General features: G+C 39.8%; 1 protein-coding gene across 4 annotated transcripts in view; it reads left to right on the top strand.

The window, feature by feature from the left end:
* KCNQ5 (potassium voltage-gated channel subfamily Q member 5) overlaps positions 1-25177 on the top strand; it is a 456708-nt gene that overhangs the window by 314648 nt on the left and 116883 nt on the right. For all 4 annotated transcript variants that reach the window (XM_072965455.1, XM_072965458.1, XM_072965459.1 and 1 more), the window contains one exon: positions 14031-14157. In XM_072965455.1, coding sequence (XP_072821556.1) covers positions 14031-14157 — 127 coding nt within the window. The remainder of the gene's footprint in view (positions 1-14030; positions 14158-25177) is intronic.

Genomic DNA, 25177 nt, shown 5'->3' with positions numbered 1-25177 from the left:
CAGGAGAAGCCACGTCTATGGATTCCCTGTCCCCTGTGTCTCTGTCCAGCACCCCACACACTCCACCCTCCACTCTGAGTCGATGTACTCTCAGCACACCTCGCTCTGGGGCTTCCTTTGTCTGGATTCTACAAAAGGTCAACTTGACACTACTCTATCACTTTACCGCTATTCAGGCATCCCCACTGCCTGGGAAGTTGTAAGCAAGGCATTTTGCTCCAGTGCATTCTGTTCTGAGCCAGAGCCTGACTTCAGAACAGAGGATTGTTTTTGCTCAGAGCCTATGTTTTGTTAACATCCTGTAAAGTCAATGTATGGGTCTGATTTCCACAGCTCTGGTCACTAATTGTGTCCAGGGACGCTTTATTAGTTCAAATGGTGAACCAGTCTGCTCATACAGGGTTACATTACTACCGCAGTCTGCAAATTAGGTGTCATGTTGCCAGGTAGGAATAAGGCGACAACCAAATGCACGAGCAGGAGGGCAGAGCAAGGTTTCAAGTTACTGTGGCAGATCAGTTCTGCCCACACTAAGTGATTTTCCAGATCAGTCCAAATGATGGTGATTTACCTTGTGGATGGAGGTCATCACCCATCAGAGGCTGTTTGGCGGGTGTGCATAAGATACTGGTGATGTGAACAGAGACGTTTGGCAGAAATAACATCCCAAATACTATTAAGGGGAAATAAGAGGAATGGCTTAGGTACAACAAAAACTGTCTCTACCTGAGATAAAAAGCTAGACATAGCAAGAGAAGGCGTTTTCTCTCCAGCAGGGAGATTTCAGAAGAACAGATTAAGATCAGAGCGTGGCTTGGTGATTGACACAACAGGGAAATGGATTATGATAGGAACAAGGAATACCCCCAAGTATTCCTTGGATTCAACTGTCAGGATAGTTCACCCTTAGATCCAGTTGAGAAATATTTGCCATGTTCTGTGTGCTATGCTGAAAGTTCATAAAAATGGGTGTTTTAAATTTGGAAATTTCCCAAGTAGTTTTCTTGTTTTTAATCCTCATCTGTTTTTCTTAAGCCAGTGAATATAGAAGACATATTCACCTATTGTTTAATGGTTCAGATGAACAACAGAAAAGCTCATTAAATTAATTCCACTTAATCAGTGAACAGGCCCTTCATCTTACTAAATATAAGAGTATATTTACTTTACAGCCTGTCTGATCTTGAATGCTTTTGATGGATAACTAGGAGCAATTAGAGATGCAAATAAATATCCCAGAATCAAGACAGATTTCTTATAGAGTACTGTGTGAAGATTCACATAGCTAATAAAATTAACAGAATTAAAATAAATGATCTTAACATATATTTGATTTTTCTTCATGACTTGAATGTTCAAAAGGGCAAAACTTCAACTTTTTCTTCAGTGTAAAAAGTGTTATTAATGATATATTGTTACAATGTCATTGATTTGCATATATTGGGTAGATTTGCATACGTTGGAGATGGTAAACGTTCTTGTTTATCAGGGATTGCACTGACAGCTGGTATGTTCTGTTAATAGAGCCTCCTGTCGACTTTTATTCTTTGATTTTTTTTTAACTTTTTTAAAGTGAAGTGTAGTTGGTTTACAATGTTATGTTAATTTCTGGTGTACAGCACAGTGATTCAGTTATACATGCATATATATACATATTCCTTTTCTTATTATTTCTCATTCTAGGTTACTACGAAGTATTGAATGTAGTTTCCTGTGCTCTACAGTAGAAACTTGTTGTTTATCTATTTTATGTATAGCAGTTAGCATCTGCAAGTCCCAAACTCCCAATTTATCTCTTCCCATCCCCTTTCTCCTCTGGTAACCATTAGTTTGTTTTTTATGTCTGTGAGTCTGTTTCTGTTTTGTATATACATTCATTTTGTATTGTTTGTAGATTTCAACCCTGAAGTTCCATGTCCTTCAAAAACCAAAACATGTGGGGGGGTGGATTCTGCCTGAAACATGCTCAGATAAAAGGAATAAACTGTCCCTCACTTTCTTTTTCTTTTCCCAGCCTGTCTTAAGACCCTTTCTTAACCAATGGCAAAAAATCCTATCATTCTAGTAAGATGGGAAAAAGAGGAGAGGTCATTGAAGGCCCCCCAATAAAAACAAAATTGTTGAGTGGTGCTATAAATCACAGGCGTGAAATTGGTAATTACTGTGATATCCTCTGGCTTGGATTCATCAAAACAAGCCCACAGTGATACCAAGACATCTTGCGGTAGGAAGCCATTGACTCTCCAATCACAATTAGTGTCAATGATGCTGAAGAAGAGGTTAAGAAAAAACCATCAGCCAATTAATTTACTCCAATTTCCCTCTTTCCAGCTAGCTCTTTTTCAGAATTTTGATTATAATGGGTTGATAAAGCAGTATGCTGATTAGCTCTTGCTGCACCCAGAGTTCTGAACAGAAGGAAATATCAACAGACATCCAGTGAGGGCCCCGTGAGGTAGAGGGGGTACCAGAAAGGTTGAGGAGCATCTCAAGGGACCACCCCTTATGCACTTAGCATGCATCATTGTATGAGTTGTCTAGTGCACGTAGCTTACCATCCCAAACAGGTTATAAACTCCTCCAAGGGGCTAGACACATTGCTCACCTCTTTCTCCTGCATGGCCATGGTCTTCATTATACATTTGTAAAGTGGCTCATAAAAGCAGAACACTTAAAAAATGAAGTAGATGTTGCAGAACAGTTAGTTATGCTAAAAGATGCAAATACCCCAAAGGAAGAGGAAAGGGGCAGATTTTCTGGAAGGCAAGGGATCTCTCAGGATAGGAGCCATTTCTCTGGTCTGAGCAAGGGCAGCTGTCAGGGTAGAGATGTGACTCCCAGGTAAGAAAAGCCAAAGTTCTGAAAGTTCTCCAAAAGCACACCTGGACCTGACCAGATTCTCAGCCTCTCAGTAGCCACCTGTCTTAATCAGCTCGGGCTGTTATAACAAAATACCACAGACTGGGTGTGTTTACTTCTCCCAGTTCTGGAAGCTAGAAGTCCAAGGTCAAGGCGCCAGCTGACTTGGTTCCTCAGTGAGAGCCTTCTTCCTGGCTTGCAGATGACTGCCTTCTCACTGAGCTCACGTGGTAGGAAGAGAAAAGACTCTGGTGTCGCTTCCTTTTCTTATAAGGGCACTAATCCCATCACTAGAGCCCACATGACCTCATCTACACCTAGTCACCTCCCAAAGGCCACTCTCCAAACACCATCATGTTGGAGGGTTTGGGGTTTCAATGTATGAATTTTGTAGGGAAGCAAACATTCAGTCCATTACACTGTCCCAGTTACTGTCTTGTCACAGGTGTGCACATTAAGAGAAACATCACCAAAAGGAGATGAGATTTGCTTTATCAGTCAACTTGCCTGACGCATACCAGTTTCTTAAGGCCAGGGATGTCTGTTGATTGAAATACATCACTCATTTGTTTTAAGGAATTTTATTTAAATTTTTATAAGTATTTTAAATGTTTATAAGTAAGAAAATCCCATTGCTCTTACATATTTTCTTCTTATAAAACTAGTACAATGGCCTCATTTTATTTCCAGTAGCAATGTTCATTTTAAATTTTAATTTTAAATTCTTTGAGGGGCAAGCTCATGTAATTCTTGAGAGAAAGAAAAACCAATAGAAGAATGAGAAATGGAAAAATTAGACATTTGAATGAAATGAAAACTGGGTTTGATTTCCTTCCTTTTGGAGGCGCTCTTGGTGTTCCCGTTTTGATACGATTCGGGACTTCTGGCTTCCATTCCAAGTTAAACTGGTTCATTTGTGATTATTTGGCAAAACCATAGCAGAATGACTACCTGGGTTCAGTTCAAGTTGCGGCAAACTGTTTTCAATTTTTCTAGCTTGGAGTTCATGACTCAGTGCTTTAGTTCTGTTCCCCACTATACACACACGGGGCTGCATGCAGACACACCGGTATATTAACCTTAAACCAATTAAGAGATCATTTGGTTTGCGGGTGGGAGACCAAAAAGAACTCAGTGAGTTTGCTGTCTGTTCCCCACTGCATGCACTGCCAGCCCAGGCACCTCAGCAGAGAGCACCTACAGCAGACCCCACCGCCTCCCCAGGCAGGTGGAGGGTTTGCCTAAGCCGTCCTTCGCCCTGTTGTAGATACAACTTTGAGAAGATGAAACACCAACATGGAAGGGTCGCCTGGGTGGCTCCTTCTGGTATGGTGGGCATTTTAGCACTTGGCAGCAACCAGCTCATCCCTAAGTGTTTAAGGTCACTCCAGGAAGGCAGGAGTCCTCATCATGAAGTTCCCGCAGCAACTAGGATGCACAGGACCCCCACTAGGCCGAACCGCGGGGAAACCAGGGGTGTCCTGCTCTTCTCCCCAACCAGGGGGCACCCACTTCCTGCCTCGGGCCCATATGCCCTCTTCCTGCGGCCCCAACACCTGATAAGAACTGTCCCTGGTCCTTCTTTGGTGACGAAGTGTGAATCAGTCATTTGGTTTGGGATATTTTCAAATTGCCCCTCTTCTGAAGAGCCCGTGGGATAAAGGAACATGGTCCTTAAAATGTGGTTAAATGAATTCTTTTTCAGAGAGAGATTTACATTTTAACAGGTGTGAAAAACTTGAAAGGATTGATTATTTCTATAGAAGTTTGGGGAATCAACCAGCCAGAAAGTAGAGGACCTCAGGAGGCACTGGACTTTCCCAGGGCTCCTGGAAAGAACTCATCTACTGGTGTCTTCCCGAGCTTTCCAGCCAACAAGGCCAGCCCATGGCTTCAAAACCATCTCAACCACTGTTTGCACAGGCAGGAACACAGATGCCCCTTCACACCTTGTTCCTTCTCCCACCCTGACCCCACTCTTACTTCTGTGCCCCCTTCTCTGCACACCCCTACTCAGTGTCTACCTCATCAATTCCATCACACTCTCACCACCACCCTCAAAGTGGTGCTTGATTCTATCCTCAACTCCAGATCGAATCAATCCATTTGGTAAAAACATCCATTTCCTTAAATTCTCTTCCAATGCATAAATAGTTAATGAGTAAAGAGAAATGTGAAAGCCAGGTAGATTGATGATGGCATGTGATGGCTTCCGAGTAACGGTCAGTACGCAGGTGTTTAGGGTCTTTTTCACCCTTTGAAGAGGCAAGAATCCAAAAGATGATTTACTTTTGTATGTTTATTTCCACATCCTGATTTAACTGTAGCGCCATCCCCAGATCTTCACTTCATTTCCTTAACATGTGTTATACTGGTAGAATTTTCCAAATTATGAAGAATTATAACTGCAGCCCTTCCAACTGATGCCTTTCTTTGCAATTTACAACTCAGTTGACGTCACACATCCTCTCCCTGCGGGAAATGTTATTTTATAATATATTTTTAAAATATGTTATTTTATTTTACACACACAAAAAAGGAGCAAAGACAGCTAGAAATTGATTATGTTGATATTCTGAGTAAAGGCAGCCGTTCCAATGTTGTACATCTAATTAGCCACAGCTCTTCAAGATTTGGTGCAAATGTCATAGGGTTGACAATGTCGGCATTTCATCTTCACAAAAAGGCTCTTTGATGGTGTACAAACAGAAAAAAATTAATAGTCACAGCAGACAGCTTGTAGATTAGACAAAGGTCACTGTGTTTTAATGAACAAATGCTGTTAATTAATGAGAAAACAATTAGAACATGAGCTGCTAGGCATTGTTGAATTTGTTCAAAAACAAATCAGTCTGGACCTAAAACCACTTGGAGTAACACAAAAACGAAATAACTGTAAGAAGAGAATTTAAATCTCAAACGATACAGCAAAGTCCTATATGTCAGTGAAATGGCATCACAGGTCTCTGGTGTGACATGTGAAGATTAATTAAAAAGAGGATTAATGCTAGGTTCGTATTCTCAATAGATATTCTAAACAGAATATAAAACCACCTCTACCCTGCCTCTCTGGTTTCTTAATTTCTACATGCATTTCTTAAGTCTCTAAGAAGAATAGGAAAGGTACTCTATGTTTTACCAAAATTCTCTGAGGAAAATTGAGGAAACACTACAGATCCTTCAGGACAGGTGATTAAAATAAACGATGCCTTCCGTTCCATGGAGACATGTCAAAGCCAAGCTTCTAGGATCTTCAAAAAAGGAGTACAGACCATCGCTAATAACACCAGCTTTACATTACAACTTCCTCCATGTAGGTCAAGTACTCTATTATTCACGAATCTCTTTAGCAACCATTTGAGTAAATAAACGACATTCTATTTCCATTAAAACCAAGTAAAGAAAATGCACTGATTTATCCTAGCAAAGATGGAAGAAACTGGGTCTTGGCTGGCCCTGCCCGGTTAAGAAGAATTTCATCCAAAATCTGTCATTTCCAACAAACATAGCATTTCCAACAAACATTTAACTCGATAGAAAATAAAACCAGGAGAACCCATCCAAGGGGTCACTTAGAGAGCACCATGAAGCCAGAACACAGTGAGGTCAGATCCAGCATCTGGACTTGAAGAGAAATTCATCACTTCTTCAGAGCCTGCCCCAATTGGTTGGATGACAGGCAATGACTTTATTTTAATTGAAGTATAGTCAGTTACAATGTGTCACTCTCTGGTGTACAGCACAATGTCTCAGTCATGCACAGACATACATATATTCATTTTCATATTTTTTCCATTAAAGATTATTACAAGATACTGAACATAGTTCCCTGTGCTGTATAAAATAAACTTTTTTAAAATCTATTTTTACATATAGTGGCTAACACTTGTAAATCTCAAGCTCCCAAATTTATCCTCTCCCACCCCCTTTCCCCTATAACCATAAGACTGTTTACTATGTCTGTGAGTCTGTTTCTGTTTTGTAGATGAGTTCATAGTGTCTTTTTTTTTTTGATTCCACATATGAGTGATATCATATGGTATTTTTCTTTCTCTTTCTGGCTCACTTCGCTTAGAATGACAACCTCTAGGTCTATTGATGTTGCTGCAGATGGCTTTATTTTGTTATTTTTTATGGCTGTATAAATATACCACAACTTCTTTACCAGTCATCTGTCAGTTGACATTTAGGTTGATTCCATATATTGGCTTATGTATATTGTGGTGCTATGAACATTGGGGTGCATGTGTCTTTTTGCATTAGAGTTCCCTCTGGATATATACCCAGAAGTGGGATTGCTGGATCATATGGTAAGTCTATTTTTAATTTTTGAGGAATCTCCACAGTTTTCCATAATGGCTGTACCAAACTGCATTCCCACCAGCAGTGTAGGAGGGTTCCCTTTTCTCCACACCCTCTCCAGCATTTATCATTCATGGACTTTTGAATGATGGCCATTCTGACTGGTGTGAGGTGATACCTCATTGTAGTTTAATTAGCATTTTTCTGATAATTAGTGATATTGAGCATTTTTTCATATGCCTATTGGCCATTTGTATGTCTTCATTGGAGAAATGCTTGTTTAGGTCTTCTGCCCATTTTTGGATTGGGTTGTTTGTTTTTTTCTTATTAAGTTGTATGAGCTGTTTCTATATTCTGGAAAATTAAGCCTTTGTCAGTTGTACCATTTGCAAATATTTTCTCCTATTCCATACATTGTTGTTTTGTTTTGCTTATGGATTCCTTTGCTATGCAAAAGCTTATGAATTTAATTAGGTCCCATTTGTTTATTTTTGCTCTTATGTCCATTGCCCGGGTAGACTGCTCTAGGAGAAGGTTGCTAAGATTTATGCCAGAGAATGTTTTTGCCTATGTTTTCTTCTAGGATATTTATTGTCTTGTCTTATATTTAAGTCTCTAGCCACTTTGAGTTTATTTTTGTGTATGAAGTGAGGGAGTGTTCTAACTTCATTGATTTACATGCTGCTATCCAGTTTTCCTAACACCACTTGCCAAAGAGACTGTCTTTTCTCCATTGTATAGTCTTGCCTCCTTTGTCAAAGATTAATTGACATAGATCTGTGGATTTATTTCTGTGCTCTCTATTCTGTTTCATTTATCCATGTCTGTTTTTAATGCCAATACCATGCTGTTTTGATTACTGTAGCTCTGTAATATTAATGACTTTTTTAATTGAATTTTTCATGAGGTAGTTGTAGACTCACATGCAGTTGTAAGAAACACTATGAATATGAAAATGAATAATATACACATACATGACTGGGACATTGTGCTGCACACCAGAAACTGACACAGTGTAACTGACTATACTTCAATTTAAAAAAAAGAAATACTATGAAGATACCCTATGTACATGGTTACCCAGTTTCTCCAAATGATAACATTTTGTGAAACTATAGTGTAATATCACAACCAGGGTAATAATACTGATACAATTCATGGATCTTACACAGATTTCCCCAGTATTGCATGAAGTATTTATATGTGGATCTGGGTATTTATCTCTATACAGTCTTAACACATGTAGAGGTTCATGTATCTCTCATAACAATCCAGACATCAAACAATTCCACCCTCACCCCCCTCAATCACCACACCCACATCCTCCTTCCCGCCTGCACACCCCTCCTCTCACCATCCTCAACTTCTGGCAACCACTGATCTGTTCTGCGTTTCTAAAATGTTCTCAATTCAAAAACGTTATGTAGATGGGATAAGATGGCGTGTAACTTTGGAGGATTCCTTTATTTCACTCAGCATAATTCCCCAGAGATTCATCCAAGTTGTTGTGTGTTACCAGTAGTTCGTTTATTTTTATTGTTGAGTCATTTCCTGTGAGATGGATGTAACACAGCTTGTTTCACCATTCACGTGGTGTGGATATCTGGGCTGTTTTTGGTTTGGGGTCATAACGAATAAATCCACTGTGAACATTCGTGTACAGGTTTTTGTGTAAATATCAGTTTTCATTTCTTTGGCATGAATGCCCAAGAGTAGAATTGCCTTGTCATATAGTAAATGCATGTTTGGTTTTATAAGAAACTATCTACCTGTTTTTCAGCAGGGGCCGTACCATTTCACATTCCCACCAGCAATGCATGATAGGGGACAGTTTTTCCACATTCTCCCCAACATCTCGTGTGGGCACTATTTTTCATTTGAGCCATTCTGATAGGTGCCTACTGTGATCTCATTGTGATTTTAATTTGCACTTCCCATATGGCCAATGTTGTTGAGTATTTTTCCACATTTGCCATACATTGTCCTCATCAGTGAAATGTCTGTTCACATTTTTTGCTCATTTTCTAGTTGAGTTGTTTTTTACTGTTGAGTATTCAATTTTTATATATTCCAGAGACATATCCTTTGCCAGATATGTGGTTTGCAAATATTTCCTCTCTGTCTATAGTTCAGCTTTTCATCCTATTTTTGATGAAGACAAATTTATCAATTTTTCCTTTCATTACTTACGCTTTTGGTGTCAAGTCTAAGAAATTGTTGTTTAGCCAAAATATCTATATTTTTCTCCTATGATATTTACTAAAAGTTTTACAGTTTTTACATTTAAGCCCATGATCCATTTTCAATTGATTGTGTAAGGTGTGAGATATAGAGGTTCATTTTAGTGCTTGTGGGGGTCCAATTGCCCAGCATTGTTTATTAAAAAGGTGATTTCTTCTTCCATTGAATTGCTTTGTACTTTTATCAAAAAATCAATTGAGCACATTTGAGTATATTTCTAAGTTCTAGATCATGTTCCATTGTTCTCTGTGTGTCTGTCACACAGAGTTTTGATTATTAGAGCTGTACAGGAGGCCTTAATATCAGATAAAATCATTCCTCTCACTTAACTTTCTTTTTTTCAGGATTTTTTAAGCTACTGTAGGGCCTGTCCCTCTCCACATAAATTTTAGAATAAGTTTCTTTATGTCTATGAAAATAACTTGCTGAGATTTTGATAGGAATTATATTAAACCTGCAAACCAATTTAGGAAGAGTTTATATCTTTTAATGTTGTCTTCCAATTCCTGAACATGGTATTTCTATTTATTTAGATCTCTGATTTCTCTTATCAACATTTTGTATAATTTTCAGCACACATATCCTGTACAGGTTTTGTTAAGTTCATAGCTAAACATTTTATGTACTTTGAAATTGATATAAATAATATTGTGATGTGACAACGAATATAGGTATGTTCATGTATAACTGAAAAATTGTGCTCCACACTGGAATTTGGCACATTGTAAAATGACTATAACTCAATGAAAAAATGTTTAAAAAAATACTGTGCTTTTAATTTTGGTTTTCACATTCTGATTGTTAGTATGCAGAAATGTGATTTTTTTTTGCTAAGTTCTTTTATAACACCCTTATTGTGTACGTACAGTAAACTATGCATATTTCAGATATACAATTTGATAAATTTTGATAGCTGTATACACCCATGAAACCAGCAGCACAATCAAGATAGCTAACAAGAAATGTGATTGATTTTTGTAAGTTGATCTTGTATCTTACAACCTACTGAACTCATTTATCAGTTCTAAGAGGTTTTTTGGCATATTCCTTGCAATTTTCTCTATAGACAATCATGTCATCTACAAATATAGATTGTTTATATCTGCCTTGCCGATTTGTGTGCCATTCATTTCTTTTACTTGCCTTTCTGCAGTGACTATACTATCCAACTATGTTACATAAAAGTGGTGAAACTAACATCTTTTCTTGTCATTGATTTTAGGGGAAAGCATTTGTCTTTCATCATTAAGCGTGACATTAACTGTAGGGTTTTGGAGATGCTACTTATCAAATTGAGATAAGTCAACCTCTATTCCTATCTTGTTGAGAATTTTTATCATGAATGGGAAAACGAGATATCCTAGTGCAGAAGAAAGAAATTGGACCCTTACCTCACACCATGTACAAAAATCAACTCACAATGTATATGTATGACTGAAACAGTATGCTGTACACCAGAAACTGACTATAGTTTAATTTAAAAAAAAACAACTCAGAATGGATGAAAGACTTAAACACAAGGCAAGAAATTATAAAACTATTAGAAGAAAACATAGAGAAAGAGCTTCTTGACTCTTGGTCTGGGCAATGATTTTTTTTTTTTTTTGGTGTGACTACAAAGGCAAAAAGAGGTGAGATTGCATGTAACTAAAATTCTTCTGTACAGCCAAGGAAGCCATCAGCAGAGTGAAGTCACAACCTCTGGAATAGAAGAAAACATTTGCACACCAGACATCTGATAAGAAGTTAATATCCAAATATCTAAAGAACTTCCATAACTCAATAACAAAAAGTAAAATGAAAAAAACCAAACAAACTTGATTTAAAAATGGGCAAAGACCCGAATAGACATTTCTTAAAAGAAGACATACAAATGATCAACAGGTGTATAAAAAGGTGCTCAGCATCACTAATCGTCAGGGAAATGCACAATGCGATATCACCTCACACCTGTTAGAATGGGTACTACCAAGTAGACAAAAGATAATAAGTACTGGGGAGGGTGTGGAGAAAAGGGAGCCCTCCTACACTGTTGGCGGGAATGTAAATTGGTGCAGCCACTATGAAAAACAGTATGGAGATTCCTTACAGAGATATCTGCACTCCCATGTCCATTGCATCATTATTTACAATAGCCAGGATATAGAGACAACCCAAGTGTCCATCAATGTATAAATGAATAAATAAAATGTGATTGATATATCTATATATGCATATACACAAAATGGAATATTATTCAGCCTTTAAAAAGAGAAATACTGCCATTTGCAATAACATGGTTGAACTTGGAGGACATTATGCTAAGTGAAATATGAAATAAGTCAGACCCAGAAAGACAAATCCTTCTCCAAGGCAGAAATTCTTGTCTCATAGTGAAATTCAATTACAGTGTCCTCTTGCTTTATTTGGAAATGAAGGATTTTTCCTAACATTTAAAAAAAAATCAGCAAGCAATATTCCTGAACAAGGGCCCTTGAGTAAAGAATTTCTAGATGTAAAGTATCCTGTCTCAGGATACAGCGTAGAATCAGTGTAGTGAGGACCTACTTTACTCCAGAATAATGGCTGTACCTCTAATGGTATCAGCTGCCTCCATGAAAAAGAAAAATTGTTGAACAGTAGTGCCTGGTTGCTCAGGCCATGGGTGGGAAATTCTTGGCTTCTTTTATGATACGACCTTTCACCAGTGAATTGCCAAACTTCTTGGCACAAGTAGGAGGCAGGGGCAGGGGCAGGGATGAAAAAGTGGACCTGCCATTAAACCTGGGTTGGACCTCTGCATATTTTTTATGTGGGAAAGGTGTGCTGGATTAAAAAGCAGTCTGGCCTTTCCCCAGGGTTCACAACCAACTCTTCCTAAGGTGGCATTGTAACCATCTTCACAAATTAATAAACCCAACTTCCTAGAGATATACTCAATACTAAAAGCCAAAGCAAAACCTCGTATCATCAATGAGTATATTTTGACCATGGTTTTGGTTATCTGTGCACAGAGTCATCTTTGGAGATTTAGCCCACAGGTCACTGGAACTAAGCAATGATGATATTGGAGATTCATTTCCCGTCATGAGAAAAATCTGTGGATTACTTAGTGCAAAATAACAGAAGTCTAGAATGACATAGCTCTACTAGGCATTTTGAAAGTGCAACACATCTTCACATGCGCCAACTGAAGAAACAGGCATTTACCTGCAACTTGCAACAAAAATGCTATTTTTCTAATTTTGGTAATGGTATTTATCTTGGCGCACAGGGTGGGAGAATGGGGGGGATTAGGGCCTTTACATTCTATGTTATACATTTCTGTGATGTTTGAACATTCTAATAAAGACTATGTAGTGTCTTTACAATTAAGCAATTATAACAAGAATCAATAAATATTGTTCTACATTATAAATGCTGAGTCAACCCTTGTTTAAAGACAATAGAAGGAAATATTTTTGTAAGGAAAACAGATTTTGATAAAATCAGTGCCTGTCCCTATTAAAGGACCACAAGGTGCCTGTGACAAGCTTGCTTGGGAGCTGCTTTTTTCTAGCAAATTCCATCTGCTTTCTCCTTCTGTGACCCACTGTCTAATGAGCTACTTTAGTTGGCCTTTCCCAGGGTTTGCTCACAGCTCTTCCTAAGTAATCTCAAAGTCATTTTGCTGGAGCAAGTGGTATTTTCAAGGCAGTTTTCACCAAAGGGCAGCATAGTAATTAACAAGCTTCAGGTCCAGAGCAGTCAGTCTCATTTCTGGCAAAGGATTTATGTGCCACACGAGATAACACAGTCAAAACTGGCTGTCTTAGAAGATTTTGTCATCATAACAGAAGAACTTGGCACACTCCTAAACAGTTACTTCTCTTTCTCTGAGAACGACCCTCAAGGGCTCCAGGATCTCCTTGCAGCAAAATGAAGGACTGTTTCCTGTAAAACTGTAAAGCTGGGTTTTCAGGGTGCGCTCTTTCATTTCATATATTTCATTTGTAACTAAAGTCAGTTACACTCTACAGTCAGCCCTCCTTATCTGGGGGTCCCATATCCACAGATTCAACCAACTGTGGATGGAAAATATTAAGAAAAAAAATTTCAGAAAGTTCCAACAAGCAAAACTTGAACCATGTGTGGGCAACTCCTTACATTACATTGTATTAACAACTTTTGACATAGCATTACACTGTATCAGGTATTAGAAGTGATCTAGAGAAGACAAACTATATGGAAGGATGTGAGAGGTTATATGCAAATACTACACCATTTTATATGAGGGATTTGAGCATCCATGGATTTTGATGTCCCCCGGGGACCTGGAACCAATTTGTTGAGGATACTGAGGGACACCTATATATTCCAGACGAGGTGGATCTGTAATTCAGTCTGCACATTTAGTATTAAAACTGACTTCTAAATTTGCCCAGTGTTAGCGACAGGAAAGTGGATAGCATTGCATGCTGGGAAATACAGAGTGGGATTCACGTGTTCTCCAGGGCTAGAGCAATTTGGAGAAGAGGAGATGTTAACTTTGACACTAGCATCTAGGTGTTTTAGATGAAGGGTCCGAAGGTCCAGAAATATACACAGAGCTTCCTGCTGTGGCTTGCTCCATGACGCCTCTCTCTGACGTGTCTCATTTGATATTTTAGGAGTTCGTGATGATTGTTGTCTTTGGTTTGGAGTTCATCATTCGCATTTGGTCTGCGGGCTGCTGCTGCCGGTACAGAGGATGGCAAGGAAGACTGAGATTTGCCCGAAAACCCTTCTGTGTTATAGGTGAGTGTCAAAGTCCAAAGTTGGATTTATGACGCACATCCTTTTTCCCGTCTGTCTCCTGTATCACCGCATTTAATGAATATCCAAAGCTGTTGAGGGCTTATTCACCAGGCACCCTTGTGTCTTGAAAGTAAGGACTCATTTACTCTTCATCACAACACTGAGAGGTAGATATTTTTATTATCCCTGTTTTACAGATGAAGAAACTGGGGCAGAGAGAAGGGAAGTAAGTTACTAAAAGTCACTTGGGCAGTAAGTGGTGGAGCTGGGATTGGAGCCAGACAGTCTCACTCTAGAACACCCACTTGGGTCAAATTAAGTTGTACTGAAATATGTGGTTCTTGAGTGTTGCCCTGAATTTGGGAAGCAAACTCACTAAGTATAAAACCCCTTCCTGCTCTACAGTATAAGCAATATTCTTTTATGGTCTTGATCAGGTGAATGTATAGCAGTGGATTAATCCTTGTAAAGCGTGCCAATTAGCATGCTCCAGGAATAAATACAAGGGGAGAGGGTATAGCTCAGCGGTAAAGCACATGGTTAGCATTCACAAGGTTCTAGGTTCAATCCCCAGTACCTCCATTAAAAATTAGTTAATTAATTAAAGAGTGGTTCAGCTTTTTTAAAACAAAAGAGCAAAAACAAAGTTTAAAAAATAGAATAACTACAAGTCTGGTTTACTTTACGCACTAGTAATGTTAGACCTGACAAAGTATTTTACCCTCTGAAATTTGAGTTTCCCACCGTACTGTCCCCTGATAAATGTCACATCTCTGCAGCTCCCTTGATGCTGTGGTTTCAGAGAGATTCCATTCTTCTGGGTACAAACTTGGAATTATAACGATACTGCCTGAATTAACATCTGGCATCTCCCAGTATTATATTTAAAAGTATATCATGGGATTTGGGGGTACAGCTCAGTGGTAGAGCACATGCTTAGCAGGCACAAGGTCCTGGGTTCAATCCCCAGTACTTCCATTAAAAAGAAAAACAACAAAAAAGAAAGAAAGAAAAAACAAATAAATAAAAAATATAAAATTGAAAACCCTAGTCAATTACATCTCAGTTTTTTTTAATTAATCAACTTAATTTTTTTAAGTAAGTTGCCTACATCATGGCCCTCTGTCCCTAAATATTTTAATGTGGATTTCCTAGAATAAGGATATTCTTTTATACAATCTTCCATAAACTGGACATTAATACGATACTTCGTCTCATCTCCTGCTTGTATTCTGGTTTTGCCAGTTGACCCAATAATGTCCTTTACAGCACTGCTTCCCCTCCAGTGCAGGGTCCAGTCTGGGATTACCTACTGCATTTAGTCATCACTGCTCTTCAGTCTCCTTTCATCCAGAACAGTTCCTCAGCCTTTCCTTCTCTTTTATGACATCGACATTTTTGAAGAATTTGGCCTATTTTTAAAAAATAGAATGTTAGTCCTTTGGGGGGGGGAAGAAAACCCTATGTACAAAAGCTCATCGTTTTTGTCACTGTTGTCATTTGCCGGCTGCATTTGTAATCCTTGCTCTTTTTTCCCTCCCCCTTCTTTGGCAGCCATTAAAATCCAAAGGCTGAAAGTCCTTGGTGAGGCTACCTTATTTTAGCTATTTCCAATCTGAGAAATTGGGGGCTTTATTTACAAGCTAGTTCAGACTAGCTTCTTCTTCAACAGCAAGTTTCCCATTTGGTTTCAGGAGTCAGGGATTTTTTTTAAATTTTTATTATTATTTATTTGGGAGCAGTACTAATTAAGTTTATTTATTTATTCATTCATTTATTTAATGACAGTCCCATAGACTGAACCCAAGACCTTGTGCATGCTAAGCACATGCTCTCCCAATAAGCTGTACCCTCCCTACCCCAGGAACTGTTGAGTAATCTTTTGTTTCCTCCTTTGCTCCCTCCAATTCCTTAAGGAAGAATTGGAGCTATCCCATCCCCAGACACTGCTAAGAAGACTCCTTTGCTCCAGCTTTTATTCAGTGCTGTGTGAGTGGAGCAGTGTCCTGGGTGTGGGGAGGCAGGTGGGCACCTCACACTCTCTCTGGCACTCAGGTGATTTCATAGGATGCACATTTCAAAAGAGTCACCATCCGTTCAACCAAACATCATGGAAATTTGACTGTGTATGAGGTCCTGGAATTACAACAGTGAACAGGATAAAATTCAAAGTTAAATCAATCTGAAGATACCTTGTCTGGCCTATTTGTCCAGCTGTCTCTCATCTGCTAGACTGGGGCTTTACTTCTTTTTGGAAGCCATGACACTAAGATGTGGAGGAAAGCGGGTAGAAGCTCCTGGCCTCCCTGCGGGTCCATTCAGCCCCAGAGCACCTCCAGGGAAGGCACTTCATTTTTCTCTCTGGAGATTTTTTTTTTCTCTTTTTGAATTCTCTGCTCAAGCAACACCGTGAAGCACGGTAACCTGATGTGAAATTACTGCCCAACAGGTACTTCCTGTCCGATAAGGGGCCGGAACAGAACAATGCACAAGGCAGATGGTTTGGCCAAGAGTCACTCAGCTTCTCCAAACTACGGTCGTTTCACAGATGACAGCAGGAATGTTCCATCCCAGACTTTAAAACCAATTAAAAATTGGATTTAGTCCAATGCCAGAGGCAATGCCAATGTATTTCTGGCCTCTGAGCTAAAACGCGGGATCTTTCCCAGTTACCTGCTGCCTTTCGATGGCTGTTTGCAGCTGTGGGTACATGAGCACATCTCAGTCCTTTCGTCTTTCTTTTCCTGTCTCAGAGCCTCACGGGTCTTGGTATAACATGTGGTTCTAAAGTCAACGTTATGTCATTTGTAACTCAGCCACCTTTGGACCTATCCATGGTGACCTTACAAATTTAGTCTGATGTGGTTTAACTGTCAGTGAAGTTTACTTAACTCTCCAGGCCTTTTCTTCATTTCAATACATTACCTCTAGTAAATCAATTGCTTTGGAAGAAAATTTCATGGATCAGCATGTGATGAATCCCCATTAGAACAGAAACAAGATTTGTACGTACGTTTAGAATAACTACACATTTTTCAATCTTTTATTTAATGGACAAATAACAGTCTGATTCATGGTCCAACTGAGTTGTCCAAGTGAAACATGTTCAAATGTGGCTTTTTGGTATGAGGTCAGTAAAACGTAATCTTCACAGAGGAACCAAATGTCACCTGTTTGAAGGCAGCAGGCTGTTCCCGATTACTTTCGAGGAACCTTCTAGGCCTGCGTAAGAGGGCCATAGAAGTGATGGGCGTCCCAGATCAAGTGACAGAGTACAGTGTAAGGTGAACCTTGTAGTTTCCTTGTTCAACCTAATTCACTGCACAAAATGGCAAAGGAAAAAGTATCTCTCTCATCTGTCCGTGACAACTATTCTGAATTTGGAAATGTGGCTAAGATCTTTCAAGATTTCATGTGTTTGTAAGATTTGATCACTCTGAACATGCCAAGTACACACCCAAATATTTTTAGAAGATTTGAACCTTCAAGAAACTGTCAACAGAAATAAAATGCACATCCTTAAAGTTGAGAGTTATATTTTATTCAGTGGACCTTCTGAGGACTCAGCCTGGGACACAGGTTTTCAGATCATTCGAAGAGACCATTCCAAAGTGACAAAGTAGAAGCCAGGATATATAGGAGTTTGGGCAACAAAGACCAGGTAGCCAGAATATCAAAAGATTACTGTCAATTAAAGAAAACCAGATATCTCAAGTTAAGGAATTTAGTGCTGTTTTGTGTTTGGGAAGGTCCGAAGGTCTGGGCTTATTGAAATCACTCCTTTGATATGCATCCAGCTATCTAGGGCCAGTGTCCTGTTCTTTCCCAGCCTGAGCCCCTCAGGGGACACCACTGGGGGTGGCTGCAGCGGCCAGGCTGCCTGCTTGTCTGCACCCTGAGTTCCCTCCACTCACTGTCAGGGGTGGCAATAGTGGCTGACGACTTGATGGCCACAGCATCCTTAGTTTCCTGATATGGCTGACAATAGTTTTCATACACAAAAGGATACAGAAAAGTTTGTGGGAGGCTGGCTGTGCCTGCTGTGTGGGAAATGCTTTCTGTAAGCCCCACAGTGTTGTTCTTTCCAACTGGAAACAAACAAGCTACTACATTGTCAGCCAGTGAGCCTTGTGTAGTGTTGGACCCTGTAAACCAACTGATAACATTTGGACACAAGCCAATAGAAGTCCCATAGGCTAATTCCCAGAAACTTTAGAACTTCCCCTCCTGAACGGCTACCCTCTCCTCCTTTGCACACTAGCCAGAACCAGAGCATTGCAAAATATTGTTGATTTAAGAAATCACAAAATCATTATATGCTTGTGTTTGAAAAATATACTTTGAACAACTGTTACCCAAGGGGAGAAAAATATCTGTTCAGTTTTTTTTTTAATTAGGTGCTTTCTTTCACGAACATATTGATTTATCTCTCCTTGATTTGGGGAGCTTTTCTTGAATTACTAAAGTCTCCCTTGTACCTATGTGTTCGATGTCCATCTCTCCCCTGAGACTCTGTTGCGATAACGTTTCTACAGCCCTGGGCAGTAGTCACTGTGCTGCAATTAGGAGAATCAGGCATATTTGGGGGTGGCTGTGGGGGCTCCCCTTTCATTTACCTGGATGGCCCTCTTTCTGATTTCTTTACATTTAAACACAAATCACTCGCTCAGTGAGCCCCGTATGGAAAATCTGTGAAATAACCTCAGAGACTGACTTTGCAGTCACTCCTTTTTCTAGCTTTCATTAATGACCTACGTGAAAACTGCAAATAGTACCCAAGCCTGGTACTTAGATCATGATAATGAGCTTGATGTGTCAGGGAGCCAAGAAATCACTCCTCACAGTGGCTTTTTTGGATTCTCCAGTGACTCTTTCTGAAGACATATATCATGGCCATATATTTCAGTCTTGTGATGCCTCTCAGAGAAGCAGAAAACACCAGCCTGTTATTAATCTTGCATCTGTAGTTGATGCTAAATATAAGTTGACTTTTATTGCTATTTTAACAGTTCTCCTTCAGTGTAATACTTCCACAAGAGGACAAAAGAGACAAACCACAGCACAGATGTTGGTGAACTGAGCCTGCATGCCTTTGACACGAGGTAGCAGTCACTCAGGAAAACGCCAGCAAGTGCACTTTTTTAATGAGAAAAAAAAAAATGACCAGCTTCTTCTTTGGCTAAAACAAAAATCAAAGAGTTTGTTAAAATCTTCCACACAGCCAGGACCACTCTAATGTATCTGTGAGCTCATCTGATTAAAAGGCAACTTCAGCTGCTGATCTGTTCAAAAGTTGTATCAGGGGCTCCCAGAACTGCCACTTGTCACTGGCTTCTAAACTGGAGATTTAAGAGCCGTTTTCTACTTCTCAGACTCCTCCATGTCTTGTTCTAAGAGACACACTCTGTTTTATTTTCTGATTTTTTATTGAAGTCTAGTCAGTTTACAATGTTGTGTCAATTTCTGGCATACAGCATAATGTTTCGGTGGTACGTGTACATACATATATTCCTTTCCAGATTCTTATTCATTGTAGGTTATCGTAAGATATTGAATATAGTTCCTGTGCTGTAGAATATCAACTTGTTATCTATTTTGTATATATTAGTTAGTATCTGTAAATCTCACACTCCCAATTTATCCCTCCCCACGCTCCCCCTCCCCCTCCAGTTAACCATGAGTTTCTTCTCTATGTCTATGAGTCTGTTTCTGTTTTGTTAAGTCCATTTGTGTCTCTCTTTTTTTTTTTAATCGAAGATACACACTCTTGAATTGCATCATTTTCTACGCCATCCAATCTCTTCTACCCTTGAGTAGAAATTCTGTTCTCTCGGGTTACTTCCTGTCAGTCAGATGCTCCCCTGCTACTTCTCTTTACTTCTAAATGTTCAGACTCCTTCAGTGAGTATAGTTCCTTCCATATGATTAATTGGACCATCTGAGGATAATTAAACCCTGTCGGATTGATTGATCACAGAACATTAAAGCCATTTCAGTCCCTTTAGTTAATAACAGCAGGTATTTGTTGAGACTTGCTTGATAGGCACTGCTCTATCATCCTATAAGTATTGTCTTATTTAATCCTGTGTGAGAACTGTAATGCCCTATTTAAAGATGAGGAAGTACAGTAAGGCTTAAGAAACTGGTCCAGAGTTTGAAAGATGGTAGACGAAAGAACCAGAATTTCACTCTAGAAGAACGTACTTACCTGATGAGCTGTTTTTACTCACAGCACTTCTAACACCAAATATGTGGGGGTTTGTTCCTCACACCAACTAATTCTCCAACTTTCCAGATACCAATTGGGCATCAACAACTCAGTACAGTTCTGACACTAACAACTGGCATTAGCAGACCCCACAGGTTAAGGGCTTAGTCCCCCCAGGGTTTCCCCCCTCCCTGACTTCAGACTCCAGCCACAAGGAGGTGCCCAGACTACACTCACTTCTGCTTGGTTGATTACGATATTGGGGGTTCTAATAACCTCCTCACCTCACTGGAAGCACACAAAACTCAAGACAGTACTGTACTTTACAGTGTATTTTTATATAATATGTTTATATCATAGTATATTGTATTAACAGTTTATTGTAAAAGCTACAATCCAAGAGTAGCTAAATGGAAGAGATGCTTAAGGCAAGATATTTGGGGCAAAGAGATGACTAACATGGGCTTCCACGCCCCTCCAGTCACACCACCCTCCCAGCACCTCAGTGCGTTTAGCCCCTGGATGCTCTCCCAACCCCATGGTTTAGAGATTTTCATGGAGATTTTATCACACAGGCGCAGTTGATTAAATCATTGGCTGTTGGTGATTGGGCTCAGTCTCTAGGCTCCTTTCCCTTCCCAGGGGTCCTGGGGGGGCTGAAAGTTCTAACTTCTACCATGCCTTTGTCTTTCTGGTAACCAGCCCCCATCTGGAAGCCATCCAGGGACCCCCAGCTACCAACCATCTCCTTGGCCCACAAAGGCACTTCTCACCCAGAGATCCCAAGGGTTCTAGGACCTGCGTGCAAGGAACCCAGGACAATGACCAAGTGTCTGTTTCCCAGAGCATCACACCACCCAACTGAGAGAGAATTGCTCTTACTGTTTATTAGGGTTTTTAAACTAAATTGAATTAACATTGTCCATTATCATCCACTTACAGAGAACCGCATAATTTTACGTTCATCATTTATAATCTGAAATCTTTGAACAAAAAGCCAGACGTCACAAAACAACACTAATCTCAGCAACAGCCTTATTGATCAGCCTTATTATTTCACCTAAATCAGGCTAACTGTTGCTGCTCTCCAACAGCAAAGAAGAAATTAAGCTCCAACGTAGACTTACTTGCCTTGTATATGATGCTCTTGAGCAATGTTACCGTGAGGCTCTCTGGGTATTGTGTAATTGGAGACGTCACCAGGGTAAATGAGATCACTCCCAGAGATGCCTTTGAATGGTTGCCATGGCAGTAGACCACTGGAGACATGTTTAGGGAATCACTGACCTGTGCACAAATTTGAACTTATGATGAAGCTTGGTTAGCTGATATGACTTGACCCTATAGAGGATGTCCTTAGAGGGAAATGAATAAAGATTATTTCCCACCCCTTCCATAAACTTCAGTGGAGCACTATGATGTATTGTACTAATATTCTATATTATCAATGTTAAAGAAAATTCATTCAGAAAGAACATTTAGTACGTGCCAGACGTGATCTTAGGTGCAAAGGGTGCAAAGATGAATAAAACATGAGCCCCACCTATAAGAGGACAGTCTCTCTCCTGTGCCCTTAGAGACAGGCAAAACTGGAAGGAAAGAGACTTGTGTTGATACAGAGCAAAGGTATTGGAGGCAGAAGTAGTGGAAGAAAGGATATAGAATACTGTTTCTGATTGTATGAGAGAGAGGAGTGAAAGATATCCTGGAGTCTGAGCTCAGTTATCCAACAAACATTTTTATAATGTCCACCATGTCCAAACATGGTTCTAGATGCTGGCGGTGGGGGCAGGGGTGGCTGTGTTGCACTAAGAGTGCAGGGTCCTCCTTCCTGTAGGGCTTGTCAACTGAAATAAAATGCACAACCTAAAAGTTAAGTTTTATTCGGCACACTTCCTGAGCACTCAGGCCCAGGATACAGCCCCTCAGATTGCTCTAAGAGACCATTCGAAAGTGACAAGGTAGAAGCCAGGAGATGTAGGGAGTTTGGGCAACAAAGACCAGGTAGTCGGAATATCAAAAGATTACTGTCAATTAAAGAAAACCAGATATCTCAAGTTAAGGAATTTAGTGCTGTTTTGTGTTTGGGAAGGTCCGAAGGTCTGGGCTTATTGAAATCATTCCTTTGATATGCATCCAGCTATCTAGGGCCAGTGTCCTGTTCTTTCCCAGCCTGAGCCCCTCAGGGGACACCACTGGGGGTGGCTGCAGCGGCCAGGCTGCCTGCTTGTCTGCACCCTGAGTTCCCTCCACTCACTGTCAGGGGTGGCAATAGTGGCTGACGACTTGATGGCCGCAGCATCCTCTGTTTCCTGATATGGCTGGCAATATTTTTTTATTCACAGGCTAATATTTCAGTGAACAGAGAAAACTAATATGGAAACATATTTTTTAAAAAACAAGGGGAGGGTATAGCTCAGTGGTAGAGCATACGCTTAGCATGCACAAGGTCCTGGGTTCAATCCCCAGTACCTCCATTAAATACATAAATAAATAAATATCTAATTACCTCCCCCCCAAAAAAATAAAAATAAAAATAAATAAAAATGAGATAATGTCAACTAGAGATAAGTGCAATACAGAAAATAAGACAAAGCAATTGGGGGCTTCCTCAGAGTGGAGGTGCCCAAGAGACTCTAATGAGTGGACTCCCAAGTCTACCTGAATATTAAGGAGCCAGCAGTGAGGATGTAGACACAGATCTCTCCAGGCCAGGGAATAGTCTTTGCAAAGATTCTTGAGACCCAGTGAGCTTGGCTTGTAAAAGGAAGAGACATTCGGTCACGCTGGCTGGGGCTCAGTGAGCAGTGCGCAAGCAGTGGGAGATGCTGGACAAAGAGTCACGCCCTGGGAGCTGTGAATAGTCACCGGATACAAGGCAGCATCTAAGACGTGTCAGCAGGCGAAGTTCCAATAGATTGCTGGTGGGCCTAAGGCTAGATATTTGGGTTAAAAAAATTTTTTTAATCAGGCAACAAAAAGTATAGCTGTATAAGGCCGTGGGTTTTTCATCATCTCTGCCTGTTTGAACTTCATATCGGCAACATACAAATTATCACCCTTTGGAAAAATATAAAACTACTCCCTCTGGCTTTTTCACACGTCTCTATATCTACCCTTAGAAACATGAAATTTCCAAACCGAAAAGGAAATGTGTTATTTCCTGTGAGCAACTGGAATTAGGTGAATGTGTTGAAAGTTTTTCACATCCCCAGTGGTAACGTTCACCAGTGAGCAAGTCCCTACACGGAGTTACAGTGTTCAATGCAGATTTATTTCATTAAAGATTATGTCCTTTGAGAAATTGTCCCTCTTTGCCTGGAGGTGTAATCTGAAGACTTATGACCAGTAAGAAGCATTAAACTGTCACCATGGGGTCAATTTTTGAAGTGGTGCTTGGAATTTGCCAGTGGGAGTCCCATTACCGCCAGTGGAAGTCCTGCAGCTAAACCACCACATGTGGCTTTGAAAACAGTCCACAGTACGTCTTTACAGTACTTTTTATTTTATTTTTAATAATGACCTAAGAACGACTCAGTGCACAGCTGACTGCAGTATTTAAGAGGGTGGATCATGTACAGTACTGGAGGAGGCTTTTAAAATTAGATTTTAAAACTTCATTCCTAGTAAGAGTCACAACAAACATTTGAATGCTACTTTAAGTCTTCAAAGAGTAACTTTCTGTAGCAGAATTTGGAGCTTCATTAGAATACAGAGCTCGGAAAGCAGCACCGTGTCCCTCTGAGACATTGTTTATCCCCCTCAATACACAGAAAGCTTGAAGCCCCGTAAAGCAGGATGCTTTGTGCTCAACTCCGACATCAGCACCAGGCTGGAGGCAGAATAGCAGCCTCCCCGTGGCTCATTGCTCTAAAGACTACCTCCTGCAAGTCAGATTTAATTACAGTATAATCTACTTAATCTCCACATAGAAGAGTAATGAGGGAGCAGGCAAAATCAATTTATTAGCAAGTTGGTGGAAGACACGTTACAGAGATTTGCATCTTCTCTCAGGGTCCAGATTTTCAGCTGTTCCAGGTGAGTTCCACCGCCAAGAGAAAGATAAGCTTAATTGCCCAGGCTGCAGTCAGCAAAAGACTGCTTGATTTTTCTCACTTGGAAACATAAGTAAAGGTTCCACTTGAAAATGCTGCGGAACCATCTTTTTGTTAGATATAAAACGTCCTGATGTTACGCTTTGCTGAACACCTGAAACTAACATTGGAAATCGACTACACTTCAGTAAAAAATAATAATTTTTTAAGTACTGATTTTTAAAATAATAATAATAAGAGAAAAAAGAGTGCATAGTTTCTCCTCGGCACTCCTTTTGGGTTAGAAGAAAGAACCTCATTGAATTAAATGCTCACCTCACAAGCCTTCCTTGGAACAGAAAATGAGGGAGGCTTTAGTTCATCTTTGACTTTTGATTACTTTTCTGCTAACTCACTGTGGCTATGAACTGGTTGGTCCATCTCTTCTGTTTCCTTCATCCACATGAGGAAAGGGACAGTAGTTTAAGAGCCAAATTTAGATAAGATATCTTCCTTTGAAGCTGACTATCACAGGAGTTTAGTTAGGATTTGGCTACTTGGTGTTACATGAACAGGAATAAAAATGTCATGATTTAAAGTGTAAATCTTATTTATGGTCCACCTCATATAACCCTGATAGCAATCTTACTGAAGCTGAAAAAGGCTATGATCCAATATATATTTCAATATATATTGAAAAACTGAGACTTACGTTAAGGGCTTTATCAAGGGTCATACTGCAGAGAAGAAAAGAATCAGAACAAGAAGAGAGATTTGC

The sequence above is a fragment of the Vicugna pacos genome, chromosome 8, assembly GCF_048564905.1.
Source record: "Vicugna pacos chromosome 8, VicPac4, whole genome shotgun sequence".
In the NCBI taxonomy this organism is placed as follows: Eukaryota; Metazoa; Chordata; class Mammalia; order Artiodactyla; family Camelidae; genus Vicugna; species Vicugna pacos.
The sequence above is the reverse complement of the archived record's forward strand: the minus strand, read 5'-3'. Positions and strand labels throughout refer to the sequence as shown.